The following is a 20,023-nucleotide window of genomic DNA, read 5'->3' as shown; positions in this document are numbered from 1 at the left end:
CCTAGAAAACATTTGTATTAAAGACAGTTATGGAGGAAGGGATTTCCAACCGCTTACATTGTAGGAGTGGATGTTTGTATAGAAAATATACATCAATATACAAATTTATTTTTCAAAAAAACAGAAGTATAAATTCACAGACACGTCATGATTTTTTTTAAATGAAAAATTTTACAGAACCAAAATTGGATAAAAAATGATAAGTGTATATAAGGTTTTGAAAATTGGGATTTGAAAATATAGTTGACCTGTTATTATACACAGGTCATGATACAAATGTATATGTAGAGACCGAGTAATGAGGGGGAAATGACTCATCTGTGGCACTATGTATGAGAAAATGAGAAGTTTAAGTACAGTCCTTCACATATATCCTGTTTTAATTTTTTCTATATTTTATTTATATTTAATTTACGTCGCTGTGATCATGAACAATCCGTTTTCATGAACAATCCGTTTTCATCCCGAAATAAAAGGATTGGTTTTAGTACTTTCCATTCATATGCTCTGGAAATATTTCGAAGACGAAGATGAATATTTGTCTGATTTTTCTCGTCTTACCGTGCATTTTTGCGTCCTATGATCGATGTAAGTATAGAAAACTTATTTTTTGACTTTTATAAAAGACGTCCACTTGTAAATATTACATGATTCAGACAGAACAATTCGGTGCATGATGCCATTGATGGTCAACACACTCCAATATAAAATGACATACTGTACGCAGTCCTAATAACACATGCCGTCTTGCCACTCTTTGGAAGCTTATTTATTTTGAGCTTGGTGGCTAAACGTCAGATTTAAAAAATGCCTTCACGAACATCATGATTATCTGAACTACCACTCCAAGATTGGCAAGAAGAACTGCATCACATGGTGTTGTTTTCTGGCAAGGCAGTGTCTCCGCACACACGTTCAGAACTTGTATACTCAGAGGCTCCACATATACAACTTGTATACTCAGCTTCATGAACAACATTGAAATACTGCCATTTCATTGACATTGGTCAAGAGCCTTTTTATATTAAATGTACATGTTCATGGATTGGAGTGTGTACTTCTGTGACAGGCAGGACTTGAGCCAACTGAAACAGAAGCATGTACATATGTTACATTTTATTTCAGCAATGAAAGATATATTTAGATAATTGTTTTGTTAATTTTGTGCTCGGGTACACGAGAACTTCCCCAGGAATTCGGGCGTATTCCATTCTGTTTTATAAACGTACAATATTCTGACACACATTCCTTGATGTAATCTTATTGGAGGTTTTGAATGTCTGATATCAGATGGATTTTTTTTATCAGAAAATTTATTTGAATACATTCCAGACCCATCGAAATACGCCTGTAGGATTAGAAATTTTGTTACTTATCCAGTTTTTGATAAAATTGTTACATTTTATTTTACGAGGTGTTCTTGACCAATGAAATTGCAGTATTTTATTTGTGTATGTGGAGCCTGTAAGGCTCCCAGCAGAGCAAGTTGTGTATACAAAGACACTGCCTTTCAGTAAAGCAGCTATTGGTCTTCTTCAACAGACTCCAAATTTCATACATTTTTACTGTGTACGCTTGTACTTAAAAATTTCATTTTCATATGATTTCAAAATGGGGGTTACAGTAGTAGTTGAATATATAAGACACATGTGCATGTACATGTAGGTGCAATCTTAAATTTAGACAATTATTCATAAAAAAAATATGTTGATAGATTCCCCCTATATTATCTTTAACTGGAACTCTTTGCCAGAGATAATTACAACATTCCAAAGCCTAAAATGCTTCAAAAGTGATACATGTATCTCTACACTAACTTCTATTACTGCAGATTATTACATGGATGAACATTGCGGGAGAACTATAGACATGTCAGTTGAAAGATTTGAAACAGCAAAAGTAAAAACAACTCGACATGGCGATTACAGACATAATATGAACTGTGTTATGAAAGTAAAGGCCCCTATAGGGAAACAGATCATGATTTATTTCACCAAGATTGATATTAAGGAGAAGTCTATTAGAATAGGATATTCCTGTGAAGATTATTTAGAAATGTTTGATGGAAATGGAGCCTCTGGATCTGTGAGAAGAGTTTCAGGTATTATACTTCATTATGTCACTCATTCCTTAAAAAAAACGCTTTTACCTTTCAATAATAACTGATAAGCTGTACTTGTACATGTACAAAACAATTTGGCTCTCTGAGGACGAAATATTCACAAAAAGCAAAATTTAAATAAAATTTAAGAAGTTATATTCTGATAAATAAAATTAATTAAAATTTTCTAAATCAAATAATTTGTTTATAAATGAAGATATTAAATTCAAACATGACTTTAAGTAGTCATCTAGAGTTTTCTTGTAATGATTCAAATTTATGTTACAGAGATTGTGTCATTGCAGTGTTCCAAATCATCCGTTTAATACAATTTCAGGAATCAAACACTTTATAGGAAAATGAATAATAGCAAAACTACGCATGAATTGATACAATTTCAGGAATGAGACACTTTGGTCTATCAGTGTTTTATAGGAAAATGAATAATAACAAGACTATGCATGAATTGATACAATTTCAGGAATGAGACACTTTGGTATGTGTTTTATAGGAAAATGAATAATAACAAAACTATGCATGAATTGATACAATTTCAAGAATGAGACACTTTGGTCTATCAGTGTTTTATATGAAAATGAATAATAGCAAAACTATGCATTTCAGGAATAAGACATTTTGATCAATTTGTGTTTAATATAAAAATAAATTGCAAAACTACACATGAATTGATACAATTTCAGGAATGCGACATGATAAGATTTGTGGAGAGGATGAACCAAAATATGCTGTTTACACCAGTGGTCAGTGGTTAACATTGAGGTTTTACAGCAATAGTTACAGAAATGATGATGGCTTCTCCATGTATGTCACTTCATTCCATAAAGGTAAAGTTCATTAAAAGAAAAAAATGTGACAAAAAATTACCATATTCTGTTTGTAACAACATTTGTACAAAAAGAGAGGAAGATACATTTGTTTGTGTATTTTATTTTTTTAAAGAGTGATTTTTTTTATATGACCACTGGTTTACCAGTTATGACACCGGTATATTCATGACACTATGGAAGAGGGAGGTTTGGCTTGCTGTAAAACCTAGATTTAACCCACCATTTTTTTTTTTAAATGCCTGTACCAAGTCAGAACCATTGCGGTACCAGCTTTTCCAATATTGTAATATCTATTATGTCAGATGTATTTCGCCTTTATTATGGAACAGAAAAGTGTTTTCATTAATTTTGTTACTACCCTCATTTATACAGTGTATATAACATCCATTGGTATCCAGTGTGAAAAAAAAATATTATCAAATTTAATCTGGGGATAAATAGTTGAATACTTTCCATGGCTACTAAATTGTTTTCATACTAAATCTTATGATGAGTAAACATACAAGTATCTGAAAGAGTTTTCTTTGGGGTACTATAAAAAAGTAGGGCTTGATTTTTTGTGGGGTAAAAAGAGTTCATACTGTTAGGTGTTAATGATTTGGATAGTTTTTGATGTTATCCATTATGCTTTTAGATATTAATTAGTATCCAGGATGTTTTCAGGTATTAACCCTTGTCATGCTGCGCCCGGACCTGTTCTGGATTGGCCCTGGTTCCACTTTATTGATTCTGGCAGTGTTAATCTTAGTTAAGGAAAGCACAATTTGTGTCCGTCTGCAAGCAGTGTGACTGCTTTTAAATGAAGCTTTGTTAAAAAAAAAATGACGTGAAAGCTGAAAGAAGAGGTCATGAGTTTCAGCTGCAGAATAAAAATTAGATTTTTAAGGAGTAGGGTTCATTTCTCGGCCCTCCCCATAGCAGAATTAATCTGTAGTGCTCTTTTTTGCCTGGAATCTAAATAAATGTTGTATATTACCACCATTTCTATGTCAACCCCTTGTAACAAGTAAATTCTGTGTTTGATGTCAGTGTGGGGATTGAAATTGCAACATTTTCTGAGAAAACAAACAAAAAATTTCCTGAATATGTGGTCAAAATTGGGACTTTGTTTTTTTTCCTCATTGTTTGCCGTTTAATTGGTGCCAAAATAAGGGTCATCTTAGCGCTTGAAACAGATGTGGTTTTAAAGAGTAATCAAGGGAATCAAGATTCTAGCAGAAATCAATTGAATGTAGTCTATGGACAAAGACCAGGAATGGAAAACAGATACACACAACAAAAAACATAAACACACAAAATAACACATACAAAGTAACAAAAGTAAATAAGCAACTCAGACTCTTTTAAAAACTGGTAGGGTAAGTGTCCTTTGCTTTCCAGAAACACCCGCTGAGTTGCTAATAAAAAGTCAAGTCCAGGGTAGACAAAAGATAAAAGGAAAACTATGACATGTTGAACAAATCAGTTTTCATGGTGCTGATGGATACACTGTAATCCACAAGTTAATGATGACAACTTCTTAAGTGATGACTTCAATCTTGTAGCAGTATAACCCTGTTCAAGAAGCCCAATTGTAAAAAGATACAAAAAGTGTCTGGCATAACGTATGAATTGTGATATGAAAACTCCATACGCAGGTGCTGAAGGGATGTTGCCACAGGTGAAAGGAAAGTTGACAATACGGAATGAAAAGTCATCACATTTGTTATTTATTGGTCAGTAGTTTCCTTTTATCATGGATCTTAAAGTGTATGTCAAGATATAAGGCTGACTTCCTGTATCTCAAGCTCTTTGGAGTAATTGCAATGTATAAAATCCCCAAAGCTAGGATTGTTTAACAATAATATGTCATCTATATAGCAGATGCCGAGATTAACGGATCTAGCCAAAGGATTTCCTTCTTTTGGAACAGAACAGCTATAATATCAGACTTATAAGAGTGGAGGAGTATGTCGGCAAGTAGAGGAGCACAATTTGTTCCCATTAGAATGTTGACTGTTGAAAAACACGTCCACTACACTGGACAAGTATGTTGTCGATAAAAAATTCCAGCATTTTTGAAACATCTTTGATAGAAGATAATTTGGAATTGTTTTTTATGAAGTTTGAGGAATCTCTACCAAGAACTACATATTTGTATCTAGGTGTGAAATTCATTAGATTTATTAAAAGGAACCATCACCTGATTCCAGTGATTACTGAAAATGAATGTGCGATGAACTTGGGTCCTTCCAACAACATTTGTCCAAGGACCAATTTTTTAGACTGTTTTCATACTTGTTTTGTTTATGTTTTTTGTTTATTGTCTGTTTGCCTTATATCCCCCTACATAACAAAAACAGTTGACGTCAGACGAAGAATTAAATTGGTTTGGCCTGATTCTGAATAAGTAATAAAAGTGAGTTTTGTGGGTTTTTTACGTGCATGAATCACCTCCTGTTTGATTTTTTTCGAAGACTGCTACTTTTAAAAGCATTTCATTACAAGATATACACATAGACATTGAAATTGATAAAATCATGTGTCACATTTTCTTATTTTTGTTCATTTTTAGGAGTATGTAATGGTACTGATGAATTCAAGTGTAAACTTGGCCAATGTATATCACGGTCACTGTACAAAGATGGATATAACCAATGTGGGGACAACAGTGATGAATATACTGAAATAGAAGCCAAGACTATGGGAGTTATTGTTGGTGTAATCATTGGTATAATATTTGTAGGCGTACTCATTGGAGGACTGGTTTTCTTCTGTAAAAGAAGACAGGGTACCAGAGGAGCATTCTGGAAAGTAAATATGACAGAGACCTAAATAAATCTTATTTGTTTAATTATCCCAAATTGTACCATTCATGCTCGGAGCATTGCTATATTGATAGAAACATCTATTCAGTTACATGGTTTATTATCAACTAATCTAAAACTTCATAACTGGTGTACATAACAGTGGTCAGATACACTTAAGACATCTACTGACCATTAATGTCATTATAATTTGCAACAGTTCTGCAATGAGTAATAAATCAAGTAATTAACTTTATCTTGAACTATTGAACTTTAAGTAAACACTACACCAAAATAAAAAAATTGTTATAGATATTTTAATAGATTAATGGCTGACACTCCCTAAAGGGTATTAAATATTTTAGTCTGTAATAGATACAATGTGTTTTCCATACCCTTCTACCTGAAGTGGCAAGGTATTATCTATTATGTGATACCATTTGAAAATTTGCATGTCTGTCCGTCTCTCTGTCCCTTGACAGTTTCTATATGATAACTTTAGAAAATATTGAAGGATCTTTTTCAAACTTAATATAATTATTAAGTATCCTTTAAATATAGATCAGTTAAAATTTCAGTTTGATAGATTATTTTTTCAAGGGTATTATTTACAATGGTGTGTTATTGTATACTTGTCTTTCTACATGTACACCGTTGTCTATTGCTATTTCACACAACAACTCTTATATGCATCCAATAATTTTCATGAAATTTTATGAATTTCTATTAATGTAAGCTCCTTTTCAATTTTTATTAATTTTCTATTTTATGTTTTTGAGGTAATGTGGCTGTTTAAAGCTCCTTATCTTTTGTTATTCAATTTCTTAAACCAGTAAATTTCCCATTGTAGAGTGGAGGCAATGCACAGCCAATTCCAATGACCACCCCAGCACCACAGCAATACCCTACAGGACAAGATGGATACCCTCAGCAAGCTGGATACCCACAGCAACCTGGATACCCCCAACAACCTGGATACCCCCAGCAAGGATACCCTCCTGCCCCTCAACAGGCAGGATATCCACAGCCACCTCCCTACAGTGACAATCCCTACCCCTATGGAGCCCCTAAGCAGTAATCAAATAGATTTGTTCTTGGTTGCTTCTCCTTTTGGAATACAATATTTAATAGTATGACAAATTAATCCTTTAACATTCCATTGTTTTTTTAACATTTATTCAGTGTTAGAAACTTAATTTTTGGTCAACATAGACCCATCATAATTTTATGTAGACCGCACTGTACATTTCAAAGGAAATTGAGCCAATTTCATCATAGACCTGCTTGATTTTACAAAAACTTTATCCATAGGTCTACTGCTAATTTCTTTCACTGTTTATTCCTAACCAGCAATCATTTTGGAATCTGAATTGAATTGACCAAAGGCCCTTGACAGGTGATGAAAGCAAACTGTTTTGAATTGACTGTTGTGTAATTCAGGGGCAGATACAGGAATTGAAGAATTAATTTGGGGATTTTGCTTTTGGTCCCCTCCAAAATGTTCTGTACATATAATATTAAAAAAAATTTAAGTACAGTGAAACCTGCCTAAACCAGACACTTTTTAAAGTCCTTTTATATAAGTTTAAATATACACGTATTATGAACCAAATACCTATCTTAACATAACCAGTGTTTAAACTCTAAAAGGGTTTGGTTTAGACAGGATTCACCATGTGGTGAAACCAAAGTACTTGGGTTCCATTGGAATGGTGAAACTCACCTTAAAAGAATGTTGAGTATTTGATTAAGGTTAGTGAAAGTAGCTGTTTTTTTATATGTAATTAAGGGTAAGACAACGTTTACATTTAGTGCAGGTTTGACTGTAATTTGCTTCTTATTAACCAAATGTTATATTCCATTTACTCTATGTTTTAATGCTGGAAAATGAATAATTGTTTTGATTAAATTCTCTTTTACATGTAAAATCAGGTGAATTTAAATTAAGTTGGTATGTAGAGATTCGATTTTGGGTTATGACTCAATTAATGAATAAATTACAATTTCATGCTTTAATCAGTATTTTAGAAATTTGACAGGCCATTATCATACATGTACTATAATCATGGTGTTCTTTCATGGCAAAGTGCATGTAAATTTTGTTTTATTTATAAGAAGATTTGAGCTGCAACATTTTTGAAATTCCTCATCATAATGACATTTAAGTGAATATTTATAAAAAAAAAAAAAAAAAAAAAACTTCTTTTGTTAGAAAAAAAAAATTTTGCTAATCACTAATCTAGTCTCACCTTGCATATTTACATGAACATTATGCTTTTTATATAACCTTCCACCAATTCTACATCCTCTGTTCATTTCATACCAGGCTTGTTTTACACATTGACCAGTACTACGTGGGTACTGGTGTATACGGTACTAATAATTGAACATGAATCTTTAGCTCAAGTGGAACAGATCCCATAATGGAAGTATCACAAATTACCCAAGTTTACCTCTTTTGTTATTTATAATGAATTGTAGGCATTGTGGTTCAGATTAATAATATAATACAAATTTGTAGTTCAAAAAGAATGTACCACACGAAGGAACGTGACCATGTATTATTATTTATATTGGACCACTGATTTGGGTAAAAAATTGGAACATGTACATTGGTATTTCTTGATTCAAGTGGAGCCTAATGTGCAATGGAACAATACAGATTTTGATTTATGAGTGAGGTACATGTAATATGAATAATGTAATGTAACATCTATGCAAAACCAGTTTTATTTTTTTTTTATATGTTTCAAATATATCCCACTAAATTTTTTTGTATTACATTTTCTAAGTTTTTTGCAAAAGGGCATTACCATAAAAAAGTTTAAAAATTTTTACCCCAGGCACACCTTTATTCATATCATTGCTTGACTCGGACTGTCAATTAAAAATGCTTAAAACTATCAAGTCTTTCTATGGTATTTATTGGTGATGTATACTTTCTTTGATACACATGTTGTGGAGTCACTATTTTATAAGTTTTATACGAATTTTTGTGGATTTGCATTATTGAGTGGGTGGACAGGGGATACTTTATCGCTGTTTCCCTCCCCTAGACCACTGCTTCCTGACACCTTCCATTTTACCCCAGGTTATGGTTCCCAACCATAATCCTTGCTTCCCATATTTTTCACTCCCTGTTGCCCACCCCTTCAACCATTGATTCCCGCTCCCTTAACCCCTTAATCCCAATCCCTCTGTCCACCCTCCCATTATTGTGTATGTTTTATATCACATGTATAGGCCACTCTAAATTGATTACTTGTTTTCTGGATATTTTGAAATATTAAAGGAAAATAGGTTTCGAGTATGCAATATTTTATTGGGGCAGTGACTGCAATTTTCAATTTATTTTTTTTTAAATTTGATGGGAAATTCAGGAAAAAATTACAGTAGCAACATTAATTTTTTTTTATTATACAAAAATGTGAAAATGGAACTCTGAATATTCAGGTGCAAACCAGTATAAAAAGTAAGTAAACAGTTTTGAGTGGCCTTACAATATGGTTGTCAGTGTTGGTGTATTCAGAGGTATAGTGAGATGAAATAACTACTGGGGAACATCTTACTTTATTTACAGTAAAATCTTTGTAAACCAGACCAATATATAAACTGAAAACAAGTCTAGTCAGACATTTTTTAAGACACATTATAGCAGATTTAATGTATTCTTGAAACCTAGTGATAAAGGATGAAGTCCTCATAAGGTTATCAATATGAATATAACCTTTGACCTTAGATGCACTGAGAGCCTGATTACAGTCAGTCAGGAAGTTAATCTGTAATACCAAGTATTGATTTTTACTAGTTCATTTCTTCAGCAAAAACAAAATATTTATCTGTTTGTAGCTTACATCTTAAAAGTTTGTTAAATTACGAAAAAATAAACTGTAAAAGACAAGATTATTTTTTAAATTAGAAAATATCAAAGTATTCAACTTTGTTCTTTTGAAAGTTACACCGGGTTCATATTTAAAACACCTGGCTATACTGAACAAATTCTACAGTCTAAGGTGTTTGGTTTAGACAGGTTTTACAGCAATAAAGTTTATATGCTAGTGTAAGTTTTTGTAAGAATCAGTCAAAATAGGAATAATCAGAAACATGCATGTCAAAAACCCACCAATCTAACATCATAATTTTTTTCTATTTAAAAAGACTATTATTTGATCTCTTGGTCAGATGTTTTTCAATAGAATGTTAGTAATATGAGGTTTTTGACAGAGTTATCTGCCCTTTAAATGTTAATTTTCAGTGCATTTCAATGAAATTATAACTCAATTTACCAAGATGATATGGAAAATCTTGCCTTTTTTCTTTACTTTGATAGTGCAAATAATCAAATTAAACTTTGGTTGATTCTTAGAGAGACTGACACTTAAATAATGAAATCAAGTTATAAAGCAAAATCACATGTGCAGTATATATATATTACAGACTGTGCATGTATATAAAGATTTCAGGGTAACTATAATGGGTTAGTAAAAACATGATTTTGAAAAAAAATAATCAAATTATACCAGCTATTTCAGTGTATGTTGATCTTTTTGTGAACTTCATATCTTTTCTATGTTGTGTTTGTTAACATGTTTTAATATCTAATACATGTGTATTTATATTGTTTATTATTGATAAATCATTTTTACTGTTTTCTTCCTTTTAGAATAAAAAAAACCCAAAAAAACTTCAATGTGTTCCATTCATTTTATGGTCTTCACTTCAGGCCTCATATGGTGGCAGAAAAAATGAAGGTTCCATGTCGAAAAATTGGCGTGGAACCACTTAGAAACACCAGAAACAGAGAATCTAAATACTGTACTTAAACCAAAGACTTAAATAAAGCTATTTATAAACCCTTGCTTAAACCAATCCATGTAATTCTGTGATCTAAAACAGGGTGGTGTAGTGATAAAGGCACAAGACTTGTAATCACGAGGTCGACACCGCTATGGGTTCGAACCTCACTTGCGTCCAGGTTTCCAGGCGTACACTATCTCGAGAGTTACCAGTTTTCTAGCCTGGAGTATCGGACTTTCCTCCCCCACAAGCCTGGTGATTACATACGAGAAACTTACGCGGTCAGGGTTTTGATTTGCTATTAAGTTCTGAGTTTAGCCAACGGTCGGTTAAAATGACCTTTACAGATCTTAGGTCAGTTGTTGACTTGTATATATTCGCATGCATGTATTCAACGACGTTAGTAAAATTTGCCGTTACCTTTTACCATGGTTACCGCACCCAAATTGATGCACCGTAAATGTTGTCGTAGTGATACCTCTTGGGAACATACCTTTAGTTAACAGTAGTACATCGACTCATCGTATAGTTAAAGATCTAGAGAGTATATGAGGCAAAGCTATTATGTACATCCATGCAACTATAAAATTGTATGCACAATGACATTATATATAATTAACCGCTACTTATACACAGAAACTTATTTATCCCAGGGGCGGATCCAGGATTTCGGGTGGTCAGTGGGGTGTAAATAGGAATAAAGACACAACCAGAAGGTAACAGAAGCCAGTCAATAACATTTTTTGGGATAAAACTTGTGAAAAATCAAGATTTCAAGCAAAATTTGTTTCCCCTTTTTCAGGGGGCGTACGCGTTTTCTTGGACCCGCGCCTGAATCCATCATTGCCCATGGATTAAGGGAACATAAATTTCATTCCGTTTGTGATATGAAATGTGAAAAGGGGATATTTAAAAGATCATCATTACATGTATGTTGGAGCTTACTTTCATCAGCTAGAAACTTTAACGAAATATTGAAATGTTATTTTTACTGACACAATATATGAACAGATTTATAAGTGGGCATGTACATTTATAAAACCATAAAAGGGGTGTGAGATAACAGAACACTTAGAATACCCTAATAGTTAGATTTTGAGCCACCACCCTATCTCCCTAATCAAAAAGCTTAATGCTGAATACAAAAATTGTCCTGACCCTCATTCCCCTGTAAAGATCCAACGGAGATAACGCTAGAATCCCATTAAGACACTGTCAATCATGGATTCAGAGGCCTACCTATACAGCCTACATGTATATTATATTTAAGTCTGTAATCTTCAGTTACTTATTAGACAAATTGATTTTAATATTTTCGTGTATAGGCAATTTGCAGATAACACTGGTACCCTTTAGAGTCTTAAGTCAAACATGAATTATCTGATTTGTTATTACCTCGTATTATAACAAAAAATCCTTGTACATTTACATGTTTTATCTCGAACTATGAGAATAATCCCTTATCTCCCAGAGCGTCTGAAATATATGAACTTGTTATGATGACTTGAGATATGCGGTGTAGAAATGGGAATTTTCTTGTCCTTCTTTTAGTATTCATACTATCTGTTTTATATTTCTATTCTAAAGTAAGAGACCAAGGCAGGATAGTTAGTGTCAAGAAATATCAGTATAATGATGAAGAGGATAAAAAGGCTGGTTTCATATCTTCAGAACCAGGCAAGTATATTTATTATGGTGGGGAGACGTATTGTTTTTGTCCTGTCCTGTCCGTCCGCCTTTGTTCGTCACACTTTCCTAGTTTCTGCACCGTTTACATTGTAGATATTTTTGACATGATATGCATAGTTGTGCATATTATTGGTTTTCCTGTAAAACTCAGTGGCCAGCAGTCCTGAATGAAGAGATTGACAAATTAGTGTTGATCGCGAAACTTCTTAGGTAATCCGTTCTAGGATTTGTCAAACTTACTCTGAATCATGAAACCTGAGTATTCCGTACCTTTTAAAGACCAGTCGTTTTACATGAGGTAATACAACGGCATGTATAAATATAAGTCTAAAGGAATCTGCCGATCAGATTATATATAATTATATATAATTTGCCTCGCAAATTTGACAGTTATAACATTGTTGGGAATTTTTCAGACCCTTCTATGCTTACGTTGTCTTCCTTGTATCTGTTTGATCCGATGAAGCAGTGTGGCGAATAGAGTCGTCACATTCGGAGACATTTACATATAACGCCGTGCTGTGGTGATGGTTATGTTGGAATTAATATGTCTCTATTAAGTTAAGTTATTCTTTAATTTCAGATTTAAACCAATTCGGAACATTATACGAACATCGCCTGAAAACTTTGAATAGCGCATGCAAACAGAGACTTTACCATCAAAAACCTAAGCTGAAACACACCAAAAAGAAATATCTTCTCTACAGCCAAAGAAATAATTTCCTTTTCTGCTTTGTTCAAAAGATAGGTTGTACATTTTGGAAAAGAGCATTTACAGTATTGGAACAAATGAACATTGAAACACTGCCAGATTTGTCACTTATTCACAAATTAAACTTACCAAGACTTCCCCAAAATCTGAATGATTCCGAAGTTATACAGTTTAGTGAACGGGCATTCACAGTAATGTTTGTGAGGGACCCGTACGAGCGATTATTTTCGGGTTATGTTGATAAATTTGTATATCCTAATTCTCATTACTGGACAACCTACGGAACTCGAATAATCCGAAAGTTCAGACCGAACGTCACTGAACAAAGCATCAGATGTGGACATGATGTTACGTTTCATGAATTCGTAAATTATGTTTTAGACGCAGATGAGTATAAACACAAATTTCTGGATGACCATTTTAGTCCTATTCATTACCATTGCCGACCATGTGAAATAAAATACAAATTTATTGGCAAGATGGAAACCTTTGAAACCGATGTGAATCACGTTCTACACGAATTAAAGGTAGGAAATATAAGCACTAAACGCAACACAACCGGAGAACTTTTGCAAATTGCCCAGGATTTAGAAAGGTATCGCACAAAAAACGAGACTTGTTTAAATAAAAAAGGAATTTCAGATCGTGTTGAGAAGTCTCTGCGCTATAGAGGACTGTTGAGCGATAAACAGGATGTTAGCTATGACTTCCAGCACTTATCGCCAGCAAACGTTAGCAAATATATCCATCTAATCACAAATAGGTCTTCAAAAGATCAAAGACGTGCAGAAATGGTTAATCAATATAAGTCGCTAGGGAAGAAATTACTGAAAAGGGTAGCAGAATACCTAAAACCTGACTGTAAATTATTTGGGTATGAAGATAGACCTAAAGATATTTTCAGTCTATAAAACTGGTTAACCAGATCAGATAATCATATTTATGCACTAAAGTATGGATAGATGTTCTGAACCATTCAAGAAATGCATTTCTAACACGGTTCAAAGTCCATCGATCTTGTCAACAGTGTAATTTTACTGCCGACAGTGTATACTAAATTTAACAGTTCGAAAGCTGAAGTGAAGCAGGATTATTACAGCAAATTAAATAGATAACTTCAGGTAATATAATTGGTCTTCTTTTGATATAATGACCCTTACTGAGTGAATTTTCTAATTACTAGTTTACTGGATAATTGATTAAGATATTGACATTTTCTATCAAACATAGATTAAAATACAAGTACCTAAGAAATAATTGAAAGCTTATTTAAATTTCTTTGTTAATTCTCGAGTTTAGAATTTTGATAAAGCAATGGCCATTTAGTCAAGGGAAGACCAACATTATTACCTGAAGTTAACTGTTTCACTCGATATAACGTCCTATACTGTCCAATGAAGGATCTGACACTGATAGAAAAATAGCTGGAGGTATTACTGAATTGACGTATACAAAATATCTCTTCACAGTTGATATGGTAATTGATATTCAAATGGCAAAACACTTAATAAGGATACTGTTGACAAAAGGAGCATAATTTGTTGAAAAGAGTGATTGCAAATAAAATTGATGGATTCAGTTGTGAGTAGGCTGTAATACATGTACTTTAAGGAGGATGGGTAAGGGACACAACTATTAAAAATCATTGGAATGTTTGTATTCACTAATTAACATCAATCTCATGTAAGCATGAAAGTATCTTGGACTGATTTCATTCTGTTTCAAAATGAAAGCTTGATAGACATTGGTAAAAATTGAGTATGATACAAACATATTTCTGGGATTTGATACATCGCATCTATCCCTAAGAACTTGAGATGAAGGATACTACAAGACACTGTGAAGTCAGCCTCATATCTTGACCTACACTTAGAAATCGATGGTAAAGGAAATTTATTGACCAAACTTGACGACAAACCTGATGAATTTTCATTCAGAATTGTCAACTTTCCTTTTGTCTGTGGCAACATCCCTTCAGCACCTGCGTGTGGTGTTCATATCACAACTCCAGATATTCCAGAGTTTGCCGAAACTACGCAGACTTTTTGTATCGCGATAGCACTCTAATAAATAGGCTTCTGGAACAGGATTATTTTGCTACAAGATTGAAGTCATCACTACATAAGTTTTATGGTCGTCATCATGAACTCGTGGATAGTTATCGTGTATCTATCTGCACCATGAAAACTGATTTCTTCAACGGGGTCATAGTTTTCCTTTCCTCGTTTGTCTACCCCGGACTTGACTTTTTATGAGCAACTCGGCCGGTGTTTCTAGAAAAGCAGAGGACGCTTACCCTACTGGTGCACCTGGTCCATGCTCCCAGTTTTTAGTGGAGTCCAAGTTGTTACTTTGTATTTATGATTTCAGTTACTTTATGTTCTTTGTTGTGTATGTCTGTTTTCCATGTCTAGTCTTTGTCCCTGGATTACATTCTTTTAATTACGGCTATAACCTTGATTCCCTTCACTACTCTTACCCTATGTCTATTACACGTTTGGCATTTCTTTATAAAATAATTTTGGATATGGCTTAAGTTCATTTATTTAAATAAAAATCAAATAATCAATTTAAAATTTTTAACAATAACATCAAATGGCAAATTTTTAAAGACATCAGTAATTTAGTATGATTAACTGAATAACAGGGACAACACAAAAATGGTGGAAATACTTCCTTAAAATAATAATAAAATTACAACTAGAATCATTTATAACACCACTCTTCATACAAGAGTAGGCTAATATAATGCTTCTCAGGGTGCAGCTTAATACAACCATATAGGGCAAATCCTGAGAAGTTGGAACAATTGTGAACACAACATTCTAACTTGGTGCAGCTTTAAATTTGGACTGTGATTAGATTTTGGACACTGTATTAGACACTGACAAGAATGAAAATGCTTAAAGGACTATAAATCTGCAATTGTTGACAAAAGTAGAAATTTATACAAATTTAACTGAATTCAGTTTTAATAAAACACATTTTTGACATCTTATTCTTGGGTCATAACCCTTTAACCTTTCATTTATTGTATGAAACCTTATAGTACTATTTCATAGAGGTAAAAAAATATTTCAAATGTTTCTATCTGGCTCACATTTGGCCCTTTAATCCTAAATGTTAAGTCAAAATCCCCAGGGACAATGCCATCTTATTTTGTGTATTTTGCACAATGAGGTACAATTTAAAAACGGATACAGTTTTACTCAATTGTCTGGACATCATGAAAATGCTTATATCTGTCCACTTTTGGACCCTAATTCCTGAACAGTTCAAGTAACAACCCCAAAATCAATCACAGACTTTCTTTGTGGTATGGCACCTTGTGGTATAATACTCATGTTATTGTGTGTAATTGTTTGTTTGTATGTTGGGGTTTAAGGTCCGACCAGCAATATTTCAGCTATATTCAGACGAGTGTGTAATTGAAGTGTCTATGGGTGATGATGACTACAGCATGATAACATTATACACTGCAAATACTTTGCAGTCGTATAAAAACAATAAAAATAAAAACAAATAAGCTACAGGTATTACATGAAATACTAAAAGCACCATGTAAATATTTTAGGTGTCAGTCCCTGCAAGAATCAGGTAGTAGGTAAAAACATGGTATGAAAAAAAACCATCATTTTGACAGTGTAATTAGACTATTTGCACCATCAGAATCATGGAAAACAGACAAGATTTTCCATATCATGCTGGACCATTGAGTTACAATTTCATTGAAATGCACTGAAAATGAACATTTCAAGGGCAGATAACTCTGTCAAAAACCTCATTTTTCGAAGATTCTATTGAAAAATTTCCGAGAAAAGCCAGTGATGCAGAGATCAAATAACTGTCTTTTCAAATAGAGAAAGTATTCTTGAGTGATATTACATTGTCTGATCGGCAGGGTTTTGACATGCATGTTTCTGATTTTTCCCATTTTGCCTGATTCTTACAAACACTTACACTAAATAAAAACCTCTTCCATTGGGTTTCTGAATATCCATAAGCATTTTTAATAAAGAATATACTCCCATTTAAGGGTGATTTTTTAAATATGATAAAACACAAAAATTAACTACAATGTACACTGCAACAAGTTTACAGTACCCAGTCAACACATATATCATTCATTTGTATGTAACAAAATTATGTACTTAGCTATGCCCAAAACTAAGAAAGATATATGACAAAAGCAAATTGTACTATTAAAAAAATGTGTCATTAAGACCTAGTCTTGGTCCATTATGATACATTTAAGAAATGGTAATCCAAATTTTGTTATATACATGTATCTAATGATAGATATTTTACTACATGTATTACTAAACATATCATATTTGTACTTTATTGAAACTTCGGAATGTTACTTCTGTGAAAGTAAGTAAATTCTGAGACGCCAATTTCCGTTGATAAGGGAAGATATACAAATTCGTGGATTTGAGGTTTTCTGTATAAACCTCAATGGGAATCTCCTTTTCGTTGGGAACCAAATTTCATGGTTCTCCTCACCCAAGAACACCACGAAAATTGGTACCCCAAGAACAATAGTGCTTTCATAGTATGCATAAAATTTTGTGCAGGCACTTTCATTCTGAACAAAATATTGTTTAGATAATAAACATTTTACAGCATTTTCTGACATTTTACAGAAATAAAACATTCTAAACTGATCTAAACATTCAAAATTAATGTGGAACTTACAAATGGCTATTATACTTTCATTTTGTATCATTAATACAGTGGCAGATCCAGATATTTTAAAAAGAGGTCATTAGTGTTCAGTTAAAATTAATTTTTTGAAATGTTGGGTGGTTTTGACTCGTCTTATTGGCAAATTTTAGCTTTCACAAATCCTTACAAATCTACTTAAGATTGGAAAAGGGCATTTTTTTTTGTATTTTCAACCTTATTTCCTTTAAAAAATTTTCAGATTTTGCAATTAACCAATGTCTTAATTATTCTGGTATCAGACTCATAAGTTACCTCCCTTCTCTAGAACTACTCTCCAGTGCAATGTTTTATATATAGCCACTTTTTAAAACTAATAAATATGACTACTATTAATCATCTGGGAAAAACCCACTGTAAATGCCCAGCTGTTTATAAACTGCAAAATCATAAATTCTAATAATATCATTTTTTCTTTTTCTTTCCACCAGAACTTTTTGGTCCTTTCTTCTCTTCCTGAAATAATAGAAAAACATGATTTTAATATATGCAGAATTTTTCCAAATTCCAAACTGTACCTTTAAGACAGTCCCGGCACTGAATGTCAATTCAACAAGTCAAACAAATTCTTCAATGAATTTTCTGATGACAACAGCCACCATTAGGTTACTTTTTGTTCCAACAATTTAGCTATAACTAAAAAATCTTGAAAATGATACCACAATAACATAATAAAGACTTATTTAAATAAAAGATTTCTGTTCCAAAATTAAGTAATAAATAAAACAAGATTGATGGATTGATTGATTGATCATTGTTTAATGTCTTGTGGCAGATAGTTGATGCATTCAGAACATCTGACCAATCAAACAGACCCTGCTTTGTATTAGTTTGACATGGTGAGCCAATCAAACAGACCCTGCTTTGTACTAGTCCAACATGTTGAGCTAATCAAACAGACCCTGCTTTGTACTAGTCAGACATGCTGAGATGAATTTTTACTGTGTGACTTACATAAGTAACAGTCTACCACTTGGACACACACTTATTCTTACTCTGAGCAAACCAGTTGTCATTATATCCCCTAAAATACCCTGACCTTGTCTGATAAGCAGTGACTATCAATTTTAAAGTCTTTGGTCGTGACTTGGTCAGGAATTGACCTCCAGCACTGAGCTAAGCATGCTACTGAACTTTGCGAAACCTCCTTTGTTACTTTTATTGGTCCTCAAATAACTAATGGGACATATCTGATGCATTTACACTAGTTAGAGACTTAACAAAAATTATTGAAACTTTATCTCTGCATGAATCTTAGGTAGCCTGTACTTCAATGTCAATCTAAATAATTTACCTTAGATGCATTTACACTACTAAGAGACAACAAAAAATATTGAAACTTTACCTCTGCATGAATCTTAGGTAGACCTGTACTTCAATGTCTTTTGAAGACATCTATAAGACTGACCTTAGATTTAATGTATCCTTGCTGAACCAGTAGAATTCTTGCACAGTTATTGATATGTTTGAACCTATCAGGACCCAAATGTACTCCACCATACCACCGTGTTACAACTACCATCACATTTCTGGCATCAGTTATCTGACAATGAATGTAAAAGACAAACATTATACTTGCATAAGGAAATTAACGATGAGTGAAACATGTCCATGAGACAACTACTACAATTAAAGTGGCCACTATTAGAGAGGAAACAGAGCTATTTTAATGTCTTGAAATCAAAAGATTTTCATGAATAACATAGAACTGAAGAAAATTCTCAGACTAATGTATTCTCTAAGTTTTGTTGCATCATGTCCAGTTAAAAATGAGAAGATGAGATTTAGTAAATTAACATGGCTCTTTGTATTTACTTTTTAAGTAGCACTCCAGCTAAGAATCATGCAAAATGTGATTTATGGTTTAAAAGCCTACATATTTTTATTTTTGATATTTTGTTCGAATTGCCATAGTAAACAGGAATAAACATTCAATTTTTCATATAACCCGTGTCTCAGGAGATAAAAATTATATAGAATGCACTGTAGATTTCAAAATTAAGGGAGATAACTCTGTAAATGACACTCAAATACAATAGAATCTATTGAATTTTCAATGTTGATTATCTCCTAAGAGCAGGCAGATTTGAATGAATAATTACACATTTCATAGTATAGACCCATAAAACAACTTTACAAAGAAAATTACAAAAATAAAAAATATGTAGCCCTTTTTGGGAGTGTATCACATTTTTCAGTTTTTGCATGATTCTTGCAAAGACAGATACTTAAAATGATATATCAGATAAACCAAGAAGACCAAAAATATTAGTAACTTGTGTTTAGGTACAGACAATTTCTCCAAAATGAAGACCTGAATTTTTCGGTTTTCAGCGATTGAGAAATTAATTAATTTTTTTTCATC

The 20,023-nt window shown here is 32.9% G+C and overlaps 3 protein-coding genes across 4 annotated transcripts in view; 2 read left to right on the top strand and 1 right to left on the bottom strand.

Moving 5' to 3' along the window:
- Positions 1-486: 486 nt before the first annotated feature.
- Positions 487-7,130, top strand: LOC148617133 (abnormal cell migration protein 13-like). The gene is made up of 5 exons (XM_088584462.1): positions 487-588; positions 1,832-2,101; positions 2,803-2,946; positions 5,504-5,742; positions 6,586-7,130. Exons 1-5 carry the CDS (start codon positions 531-533, stop codon positions 6,811-6,813), a joined length of 939 nt encoding a protein of 312 aa, XP_088440588.1. The 5' UTR covers positions 487-530; the 3' UTR covers positions 6,814-7,130.
- Positions 7,131-10,415: 3,285 nt separating this feature from the next.
- LOC148617132 (carbohydrate sulfotransferase 14-like) lies at positions 10,416-15,346 on the top strand. Its single transcript, XM_088584461.1, has 2 exons — positions 10,416-12,209; positions 12,805-15,346. Exons 1-2 carry the CDS (start codon positions 12,044-12,046, stop codon positions 13,842-13,844), a joined length of 1,206 nt encoding a protein of 401 aa, XP_088440587.1. The 5' UTR covers positions 10,416-12,043; the 3' UTR covers positions 13,845-15,346.
- A 113-nt stretch (positions 15,347-15,459) lies between these two features.
- LOC148617131 (protein IMPACT-B-like) overlaps positions 15,460-20,023 on the bottom strand; it is a 31,000-nt gene continuing 26,436 nt past the window's right edge. For both annotated transcript variants that reach the window (XM_088584459.1, XM_088584460.1), the window contains 2 exons: positions 19,067-19,201; positions 15,460-18,114 (listed from right to left, as the gene is read on the bottom strand). In XM_088584459.1, the coding sequence (XP_088440585.1) occupies positions 18,064-18,114; positions 19,067-19,201 (186 nt within the window). In that variant the 3' untranslated portion in view covers positions 15,460-18,063. The remainder of the gene's footprint in view (positions 18,115-19,066; positions 19,202-20,023) is intronic.

The sequence above is a fragment of the Perna viridis genome, chromosome 5, assembly GCF_037379345.1.
Source record: "Perna viridis isolate PV_CMFRI_1.1 ecotype Kerala chromosome 5, ASM3737934v1, whole genome shotgun sequence".
NCBI classification, from domain to species: Eukaryota; Metazoa; Mollusca; class Bivalvia; order Mytilida; family Mytilidae; genus Perna; species Perna viridis.
The sequence above is the reverse complement of the archived record's forward strand: the minus strand, read 5'-3'. Positions and strand labels throughout refer to the sequence as shown.

Excerpts from the sequence above, each read along its gene's own strand:
- LOC148617133 (XM_088584462.1), top strand. The coding sequence starts at position 531 with ATGAATATTTGTCTGATTTTTCTCGTCTTACCGTGCATTTTTGCGTCC. Across the intron at positions 589-1,831 it reads TTTTGCGTCCTATGATCGAT|ATTATTACATGGATGAACAT; the intron begins GTAAGTATAGAA and ends CTATTACTGCAG. Across the intron at positions 2,947-5,503 it reads TGTCACTTCATTCCATAAAG|GAGTATGTAATGGTACTGAT; the intron begins GTAAAGTTCATT and ends GTTCATTTTTAG.
- LOC148617132 (XM_088584461.1), top strand. The coding sequence starts at position 12,044 with ATGCGGTGTAGAAATGGGAATTTTCTTGTCCTTCTTTTAGTATTCATA. Across the intron at positions 12,210-12,804 it reads TTTCATATCTTCAGAACCAG|ATTTAAACCAATTCGGAACA; the intron begins GCAAGTATATTT and ends CTTTAATTTCAG.